The 10,570-nt window shown below is 40.8% G+C and overlaps 2 protein-coding genes across 3 annotated transcripts in view; one reads left to right on the forward strand and one right to left on the reverse strand.

The window, feature by feature from the left end:
- The window catches only part of LOC112115939 (EF-hand calcium-binding domain-containing protein 7), a 40,044-nt gene extending 38,877 nt beyond the window's left edge, over positions 1-1,167 (reverse strand). Inside the window, exon 1 of the mRNA XM_026655651.1 lies at positions 1,102-1,167. The gene's annotated coding sequence lies outside the window, so the exon portion shown is untranslated. The remainder of the gene's footprint in view (positions 1-1,101) is intronic.
- Positions 1,168-1,208: 41 nt separating this feature from the next.
- LOC112115973 (centromere protein R) overlaps positions 1,209-10,570 on the forward strand; it is a 46,576-nt gene continuing 37,214 nt past the window's right edge. For both annotated transcript variants that reach the window (XM_026655597.2, XM_026655595.1), the window contains exons 1-2: positions 1,209-1,293; positions 6,990-7,032. In XM_026655597.2, coding sequence (XP_026511382.1) covers positions 1,289-1,293; positions 6,990-7,032 — 48 coding nt within the window. In that variant the 5' untranslated portion in view covers positions 1,209-1,288. The remainder of the gene's footprint in view (positions 1,294-6,989; positions 7,033-10,570) is intronic.

Raw genomic sequence — 10,570 nt, forward strand, 5'->3', positions numbered from 1 at the left:
CGGCGCCGGATTTTCCCGGACATGTTTGGCTTTTTGGGATTTCCCCCGGACGGGGATTTGAATCCCAAAAAGCCGGACATGTCTGGGAAAATCCGGACGTATGGTAACCCTAGTTTAGCAGGCCAATGCTCAAAACACTGAGATGGTGATTAATTGTCCTCCAGGTCCACCAAAGGTTGGACAAGAAATAATCAGTTTAATCTGCAGCAAGCAAGATTTAGGTTGGCTATTAGGATAAACTTTCTAATTAGAAGGGTAGTTAAGCATTGGAATAGGCTTCCAAGGGAGGTTGTGGCATCCCCATCCCTGGAGGTTTTTAAGAACAGGTTGGACAAACACCTGTCAGGGATGGTCTAGGTTTACTTTTTCCTGCCTCAGAGCTAGATGACCTCTACAAGCCCTTTCCAGCCCTACATTTCTATGCTGAGTTCTGTAATCAAAATTCTAGTTTCTACCATTTCATCATAGGAGAGGCAAACCTACCAGGTCTCACTCCTTTAGAAGCAACAAGCTCTCTCTCTCTCTTACCACATTATTTTAAGCCACTTCCTAAACATCTCCCCTTCTGCCCACAGCATCCTGATTCTGTGTGTTTCAGTGAGATTTCAAACCTAGTTTAGGGCAATGTAACCCTCCAGCTTACATCCCACCACCCCCAGTGTTTCACTGACGAGCTCTAAACCACTAGCACAGTGGTTCTCAAACTTTTGTACTGGTGGTGACCCCTTTCACACAGCAAGCCTGTGAGTGCAACCCCCTCTAATAAATAAATAAAAACAAAAACACTTTTTTGTATAGTTAACACCATTATAAATGCTGGAGGCACAGCGGGGTTTGGGGTGGAGGCTGACAGATCGTGACCCCCTGAGAACTCCTGCACTAGCAGCACCCGGGGGACTGAGGCTGTTGCCAAGGGGCAGTGGCGGTCGCGTTCTCTTTCCCGCTGAGGGGATTTTGTTGCCTTCTCCCGATTTGCTTTGTAAACGAACATGCCCGGCCCCTAAACGGGGAGCGAGAAAGGCCGGGGGCTCCCACAGGGGCCGCGCATGGGAAGGGGCAGAAGGAAAGGGGAGGGGATGCAGTGACCCCTCCTGTGCTGACCTGGGGGGCTCCTTTTTTCGTCTCTTGCCCCGGCCCGGGCCCGCCGCCGTGCGCCCTCCGCCTCGGTGCGTCGGGTACGGGCCGCCTCCTCTGGATAGTGTTTCCAACCGGTGGGGTTTGGGCGGTACACGGCGGGCGGGAACCGAGAAGTCCCGGAGGTGCAGGAGCGGCTCCCAGCGCTGCCATCATGCCGTAGGTAGCGGGCAGGGGGGCAGGGCAGCCGGCCCGGCGGTATTGGTGGTGAGAAGGGGGCAGGTGTTGGGGGCAACGGGGCAGAGCTGGGGGGCAGGCGCTGGCGGGGGGGCAGGAGTTGGGGGCGGGAGGGGACAAGAGCTGGGGACAGGATCTGGGGGCGAGGGGACAAGAGCTGAGGGGCAGAAGCTGGGAGACACGAACGCCGACTTGAAATCGCGCCTTAAGTCCCTTCCATCTGCACGTCAGCTTGGAAAGGGCTGTACAGGCTGTGGCCAAAACTTTCAAACCTGGCTGCTTAAAGTTACCAGCTAAATAAGCTGCCCCTTTGGGGGGAGGGTTCCCCTAGAGTCGCTGAGCCCCTCACAGGTGCCAGTGTGTGTGAAGACACTTTCAAATTTGGGTGCCTTAAAGTTCGGCACCTAAATAAGTGGTCATTCCCTATAGCACCCCTGGCAGTTAAGTGTAGGGTGACCAGATGTCCCCATTTTATAGGGACAGTCCTGATTTTTGGGTCTTTTTCATATATAGGCTCCTATTAACCCCCACCCCTGTCCTGATTTTTCACACTTGCTGTCTGGTCACCCTAGTTAAGTGAGTCCTCAGCGCCTCTGAGAAGCAGGTTACTATTTAAGTGCTTAAAGTTAAGCTACCCCAGTTTGAAAATGTTAAGTGTTTCTACATAGTGCCACCAAAATTCAGCCATGAGGACTGCTACTAGCCCACATCTCACTGCACAGTAGCAGGGGTGGAAAAGGAGATTTTGATTCAGAACACCAGAGCAAATCCCTTAATTGGAACGTGGGTGGGATATTTCGTGTCAATGTGGAGCAGATTTAAAACATAGTTAATTCTGCCACAACAAACAGGAATCTCTGAATTTTTATTTGACTAATGTTTTCCTACAAATATCAGTTTTGTATAGAATGTTAACCCAAAGGCGATTTTTTTTAAGGCAAGGTTATTTTAGTAGGGGAGTTTTATTACCAGTCTTCTCACCCAAGTCACCTTGGGCCAGTCAGTTAACTTCTTTGTACCCCAGATGAAGCTGCTACTTATCTACCTCCGAAATGTGTCCTATTGAATGATTAATCCTTGGATAAATGGTGATGTAGAAGAACACGGTGGTAAAGTGCGTGTGACTTCTTCATGCCCATGAAAGTGAGAAAATGACAGCAGCTGCTTGAGATGTAATAGTGGTAGCTGTTGGGCTGTAACACCCACTATTGGTACTTCAGGTTCTAGTGGACAGCTGCTCTGGGCTCTTCCTGGCTGCCGTTATAAGGGTTGATCTCCACTATACTATGCTTCCACAGATTTTTTTTCTACATTCTTTCTGTTTGAGTAGCTCTAGTTCCTGCTTCTCCTGTTGTTGTTGGTAACTTCCCAACCAACAGCAGAGGCTTCTGAATACCAGTGGAGAAAGTGAATCAAGTCTTGTTAATTTCACTGCTGCTTAGCAAGGCTGTGAGTAGCAATAGAGGCCCTGCAGAAGTATGCCTGCAGACTTGGGCAGACAACACTGCAACCATTCACAGTCTGATCACAGATAGTTGTCTTAGCAACTATAGATTTTCTTTAGATTAGATTTTATATTTAATGAAAGCTTAAATTCTTCAGTAATTGATGACTTAGGCCCCAACATTTGTTAGTCAAGTCAAAGCTTCCTGTCGACCATTGGAAGTAGGTTTCTTCAAGCCCAAATTATGATTCTATTCTAGAACCTGAAAGAAGACAAGTGTGGCTTAAATAATTTGCGATCTCAGACAATAATCTTTCTAAACGTCTTATGAAATTTACTAGCCTTGGATTGCAGTATTTGAGTGCATTCCTCATTTTATTTCTTCCACATTGTCTTTTACATTTCAGTTTGAACCTGGAAAATAGTCATATTTTTTCTTCAAGCTTTCCCAGCTGATATGCCATTTTTCCCTTTAGTTCTTCCTGTTTCGCTAACATATGTAAATACCATCTAGTTATTTCTCTGCTAAGAGCCAAATAGAGATTTTAGCAATGTGGCCAATTGAAAAGTCAATTACAACTAAAAACATTGTGAAGTTTTATTATGTTGACTTACTGTGACATCAGAATGCATTGGGGTGAAAATTTTATAACCCACATTTGTATAAAAAGATGAAATACAGATTTCCTCAGTTTAAATGCTGTTTTCACACTGGTATTCAGGGTGGAAACTAAATAAAAGATTCTTTTGAGTGTATGTTTTTGTATTTCCACTAACAATGAGAGAGGTGTATTCACACTAAAAATATAACTTCCTTATTAAAGTCTTCATGCTGTCATTACTTAGAATAGGATTATGGTATAGTGCAGTGGTTCTCAACCCACGGCCTAATTAGCACACAGCTGCGGCCCACCTCAGCTGTGTGCTAAAGGCTGGCCCGCGGAGTTCCCAACTGCCCAGCACGGTTGCATCCGGGCAGCCGCCCGGCCCCGCAAGCTCCGGGGTTGGGGTCGGGCAGCTGCCCAGCCCTGCATTGTGGGGGTCTGTGGTTGGCATCTGGGCTGCTGCCCTGCCACCCAACCCCTGAGGCCCAGGTAACACATTGTGGGCTGCATATGCAGCCCACAATGATAAATAAGTTGAGAACCACTGATATAGTGGGATTTGAGGCTTGTGATTCAATCAGTGACCTCCTGTGTGACCTCTTTATACTTAGTTCCCTGCAATACTAATCACCTACCATACCACGTTTTTGTAAAACTTAATGTCTTTCTATAAAGTGAGTTAGAAAATAGTAAGGTTGAAAGTGTGTGCCTGTGGAGTCTATATAACACCCAAAAATGCATTGTGATTTCCTCAGAATAAATTTTCCATTAAGCAATACAGCCACTTCATCATGCCATATACTACTACTTCATTTATTACCACCTCATGCAAATACCTTTCCTCACTCATCTTCAATTTATTTCTTTTATAATTTGCTTAAATACATGCAAAGTTTAAAAAAAAAATCTTAGTGTACCAGGAGACTAAAATCTCACTTCCTTACCAAGGCCTAGATGGTGAAACCCATACTCTCTCTGATGAGCAGTTACTCACATGAATATTTTCACTAAAGTAAATAGGAGTACTTTTGTAAGTAAATGCTCACCAGTGTTAGCAAGAGACTCTCAATCTGGCCTAAAGGGATTTTCCAATATGTTATAACAAACTATAGTTATAACTTTTTTTTAGATTGGTAAATATTATGTGTAAAGTACCAATTACCAGTATGTATATACTTACATAAACATTCAACACCATCTACAGTGCACAGTTAAGAAAACAAATGAACTCTGTCCCTGGAGATTTTGGATCAACTTGAGGGTAGGGGTCTCAGGTAAATGAGCTCTTGTACACTGTAGCTTCATGTGCTTGGTTTTTCCTTCCTCTTCCCTACTTGTGCAGACTGACATTTACTACTGTCCTGGTGCTGTAGTAACTTTGTCCAGCCATGGCAGGAAGAGAGTTGGAACTAATGGAGGTGATGCTACCGCCCTCTATATCATAAAGTAGTGTGGGGTTCTCATTTCCACGGTTTAGATTGTGTTGAGCTTTCTCTCCTCTCCGCCATAGGCATCTTTTTGAATGTACATGGGAGGAAGGGAGATACCTGTGGCCCAGTGGGGCTCCTTTTTAATTTCCCAAATGAACTTCGTTTCAGAGCTTTTAGCCAAGGACAGTGGTTTGGACTTTAAGACCCCCAGTCTTACATGATCCTGACTGAATGATAGTTGATTAGTGATTTACCTGCCCCTCATTAGGGTATCAGAGGGGATACTCTCAGGTGGGATAGAATCTAATGCTTTCACTGGAAAATGCAAGGCTTAGATGATCACAGAAGGCATTACGCAGCCTCTTCTGTTGTAGAAGTACTCACGTGAGAATCTGCCTCTAAAGCTGCATAGCTCAAGGGGCTTATAGAGGTTCCACAGGCCAACAGAGGCAAATTTGGGCCGACTAGAACTCTTGCTTTACACAATATCTGACAGATTTTAAATAACATGGGGCTGACTATTCCACAACTTTTTCTCCGAGAAATTTCCCAAATCCCTATAATTTAGGATTTCCATGCAGTTTTTCATTTGACCTCATCATAAAGCTACCTCAAGTCCAGATTCTGCTGTACTTTGGCTTCCAGCTCCTTTTGAAGTCCATCATAAAAACTTCCATCATAACATAGAATCAGAAATGTAGGGCTGGAAGGGATGCCTTAGTATAACATGCAAATACATTGGCCCCCAGAGCACCCTAACCGAGAGAATGTATTAATGTATATAATGTTTTTCTGCTGCCACTGGGGTTGAAGATATAATGGAGTCTGCATTCCTTAAGCAACATGGGTCACTATATTAAAACAAAAACAAAAAACCCCACACACGTTGTAAAGAATTCCATCAAACTGTTACACCTTTGACTGTCCCTTGGCAAAAATTTGTTGGTTTTTTTTTTAATATAGAAACTGTAAATCTTACATGTTTGCCTTTTTTTAATATAGTATTTTTCTATTATCTTTTTTAAAATACAGATAATTGTAAACCAGTGTTATCTCATACAATAATATTACATGAATAATATTTCAAGATGCATTTTTAATTCATTTTTTGGATGCTTTCACATTTGAAACTCAAACAGTGGCACACTCTAAACAAGGGTGTATTTTAAATGAGGTCATCTTACTTGCTAATGAGTCAAAACAATCTTTTACAAGGTGAAATCTGTGCAGTTACGTTTTGAAGTAAAGTGCATTTTCCAAAGCTTGTTTAATCCAAAATGAATGAGTAAAGTTCTTCTAGAATGACTTTATAAAGATTTTTATAATTGTCTAGTTACTTTATATAATGCTTTAAGCTATTGTTTAAGAAAGCACTTAAGTTGCAGTTGTCTCTGGGTAAAATAGTCTTAATTTATGTTGACCTTTCTTTCCTTTGAGTATTTAGCCTGCATTCAATAAAATTTTGATGACTGCTCTTTAGAAGACAGCTGTACGATATAAGAATTATAAATATTCAGCTTTCCTTTCCTAGTGTTGTCATTAACAGCTGGGCATCCAGTTCAGCAGAGCAAATTTTGCAGAGAGAGTTTGGCATGTTCCTGAATCAGTATAGTGAAGAAGACTAGAAAATAGTTTCTTATGGTTTGGGGACTTGTAAAGACATAGAGCATCTGTTCCCCAGTTAAGTCATAGTCTGGCAGCATTGAATCATGTTAAGAGCTAAAATGATGGGAAGAACTACCTTTTTCACCTTGCTGTATCCATGTTTAAATACTTAATACATTATTTCTACTAATGGCAAAATAATTATAACATCTACCCAGAAGGTATGTAAGTTGGAGTGCACTTGTGTATAGTTATTTTAATTATTGGCATTTTGTTTGAAAGAGACTAATACCTGTTTTTTAATATATAATCTTGGTTTGAACTGGTAAATAGTGGAGAGGTGGATGTTTTTTAGAACAAACACTTGGGTTCCAGCTTCCAAAAAAACAACCTTTTTGTCCCATGTTCTTTGAATTAGTTAATAAATTTGCTGTATCTGAAATTACTTTCCCTAAAGTAGCATTTAATGCATAGAAGATTTAATGCATTCATAATTAGGAAAATATAATTCTTTTAAGACCACAGATAATGGAACTTATTACTAGACATTTTGTATTTGAAGGAGTGTAAAACTTGTCTGTCTTTTGCTTGCAGAGTTAAGAGAGCACTGAAGTTGGAGACCCTTGCAAAAGAAAATGTAAGTACTGTATTCAGTTTTGTGATTGGAATTATATGGAATTTACATAAATACACAGCATTTCATTAGGGTTATGTTATAGCAGATTGGCTGACAGTCTACAAAAGTCTCACTAAGGAGAAGAAGTGATTACTAAAAATCTTTGGCATGAAATTATTGTTTTTTGTATACATTTCCTGTCAATAAGTGAAGTATTTATCTGCATGAAGAAATTGGCTATAACTGGAGAAATAGGCATATTTTTGGTTACCTTCACTACTTGTCCAAGAGCTGAATGAATTAGGATCCTTGTTGAAAGCATTTATTAGAAATTAGCTCCATAATTGTGGAAGCAAATGTTCTGCCATCTAATTGTACATGTAACAATATGGAATTATGATAATGCTATAATCTTCATATTATAAGCTGCAAAATTGAAATGAAAACATTAAGAGCATTTTTATGTCAAGGATATAATTACATCCCTCAGCTAATCTGGCATAATGAAACAATAAAATACTAACGCTGCAATAAATTTCACCACAGTTATCACAATAAAAATAAAATTGTACTGTTGCTATTATTTTTTGTAAATGCAGCCATTGTATATTCCCAGTGCCAGCATGTCATGACATATGTCTGTTTATTATCCACCCGTACCAACAGTGGGTGTTGCTACAAACACTAACACGGAGGAGTTCATGAGGATGGTAGCCTTAAAGGGAAGGAAAATTAGTGGAAAAGTATATTAGAAAAAATAGCTGGTCAGTAAATGAGCCTCCGGTAAATCTCCACATGGCTATGTCATTTTAGAGAGATTTGTTTATATGTGATACCTATTGAGAAGTCTCATTGGTATTTAGCAGAATAGAAACTTGCAATTTTAAAAATTTGCTGGATACTTTTTTATTTAAATAAAGGTGGCAAAATACCGCAGTGGCACTAAAAAAAATCATTAGCAATTTAATTAGCAGTTTAGTGTACCATTACCCAACTTGTTCTGCGCAGAATGCAGCTGTGACTGTAATTTTGCATCTGTTTCTTGGGTCGGAGTAGCATTTTTGTGGTTGAGTGGTCCAGCCTGAAATTAAACACGGTTTTTTTCTACCCTAAAGCTGTTATTTTTCTGAGATGGGAACAAAAGTGTTTTAACAGAGAAGAATTGCATTTCAGACTAGACTCTCCTTTTGCAGCAAAATGACTATAATAAAAGCCCTTGTTTACATCAGCTTTTCAGAATATGATGGGTTAAAATATTCACTTGAAGTCGTTTCTATATTGGGGGGCTATCAAGTGTAATGTGACTATACAATAAAGTTTTCATTTATATGGCACCTCTCCTCTTGCACAGATTGCATCCCCATCCCATACTGCTGCTTCTCCTTTGTCTCCCGGGGCCATCTCCATGGCCACAAAATGCCAAACGTCTCCCAATATGCCCTCACCTGATGTGACCTCTGCTTCTGTATATAAAGTCAGGAATGAGTGGTTAAAACTGTGTAATATTGATATGACATCATAAGGATTTGCCCAGCTGAAGAGAAACTCTGATTGCCATAGAGGTATTACGCTGATTGCCACAGAGGTTGTGTGCTGCAGTAACTCTCTTCCCAGGTAGATGCTCAAAGGAGGCTTCCTTCATGTCCAGAAGTATGGTGGCTGCAATGTCAGGCATTCAAGGTTAAACAGAGAGGGCCCCTTGAGGCTTCAGTGGGGATGCACAGGATCTCCATATTGCAAAACAGAGTGGATGTAGGTTAGATGCCTAATGTACCATTGATAGCGTTTTGTAACTAACATTTCTCTGAAAAACTGTCTTTACTGGCAGTAATGGGCTCAGTTCATCTTAATGTGGCAAAAGGTTAGCAGTAGGGTAGCCCAAGGTTTCCTACTAGGACAGGGGTTGTTTAAAATATTAATAAACTGGAAATAAAGGATGCAAAGATGATATAAAATTATTAAATCTGCAGATGATACAAAATTATTTAGGCTACTCAAACAATGGAGAAGATTGAGTAATTCAGAGGTATATAGGAAAGCTAGATGAATGAGCACCAAATCAAAATTCAGTGTTAATATATACAAGATAATGCAAACTGGAAGAATGAATTAGATCAACTCATAAAAATTGCTGTATTATAAACTAACAGTAACTGCTCAGAAAAAAACCCTGTGTATCACTGTGGGTAGTTCAGTGAAAACTTCAGCTCAGTCTGCAAAGGCGGTCAAAAAAAAAAAAAAAAAGCAAACAAAATGTTAGAATGCATAAGGACTGAGATAGAAAGCACTACTTAAAATATGAGGCTATTCTATAAAACAATGTTCCATCATCTGCAATTATGTCCATTTCTAGTCACCCTGTTAAAAAAGGAATTACAGAAAGAGAAGGGGTCCATATCCAGATAGTGAAAATGATGAGCGGCATGGAAAGGCTTTCGTATAAAGATAGATTAAAAGATTGGGACTGTTTAATTTAAGAAGATGAAGAAGAGGGGGCAGGATAGAATGTTATTGGGAAGGTAAATTGAGCGTTCTTATTTATCCTTTCCTATAAAACAAGAACAAGAGGACAGTCAATGAAATTGAAAGGCGGCATATTTAAAACTGAAAAGGATTTTTTTTTCTTACCCCGCACATAATTAACCTGTGGAATTTAACCTCGCCAACAGCTGCGGGCAAAGAACTTAGAAATAAATAAATAAATAGACATTAATATGCATAATGAGAATATTCATAAAAAGCTACACGGTGGAAAATATAGGGACATAAACCCGTATGTGTCTGTCATAAACCAACCACTGATTGCCTGGAGTTAGGAAGAAACTTCTCCTATGGGCAGGTTGCTACATAATTGACCATTAGGCATTTTGGTACACACCCATCCTCCTTTTTTCATGGTTATTGTCTCTGTAGACTTGTGACAACAAGGATGCTCCCCATAAGAAAGTATCCTTGTCTGAAAAACATTTAGAATCATGTAAATATATAAATATTAACTAGTTGATAGTACACGTTATTCTACCCACTGCTGAAATGTAGCCGCTTCTCTATAAATATGGGGGAGGCAGGGAGTAGCAAAAGTGTCTTACCGCCACCTTTGTGCCCTCCTGATCTTGGGCTACTTGAGGGCTGAAGAGGCCCCATACATAACTTAGACTTAGTACTGTGACGGGTTGGATCACAGAAACCCCCTCGGGAGCTGCCACCCGATGTGCCAAGACTACCCCTGCTTCTGTTTTCCCTGCCAGCTTAGGGCTCCAGCACCCTGTCTTGCTGAGCCAGCCACTCCTGTCTGGCTCCAGACACAGACTCAGAGTCTGAATCACTTGTCCCCAAGCTGCAAGTTTACCCAAAAACAGCTCACAGGAGTGTGCTTGTCTTTAGCACTCAGATGCCCAACTCCCAATGGGGTCTAAACCCAGATAAATCCGTTTTACCCTGCATAAAGCTTATGCAGGGCAAACTCATAAATTGTTCGCCCTCTATAACACTGATAGAGAGATATGCACAGCTGTTTGCTCCCCCAGGTATTAATACATACTCTGAGTAAATTACTAAA

Source organism: Terrapene carolina, unplaced genomic scaffold (genome assembly GCF_002925995.2).
Source record: "Terrapene carolina triunguis isolate 2854851 unplaced genomic scaffold, T_m_triunguis-2.0 Scaffold210, whole genome shotgun sequence".
Taxonomy (NCBI): Eukaryota; Metazoa; Chordata; order Testudines; family Emydidae; genus Terrapene; species Terrapene triunguis.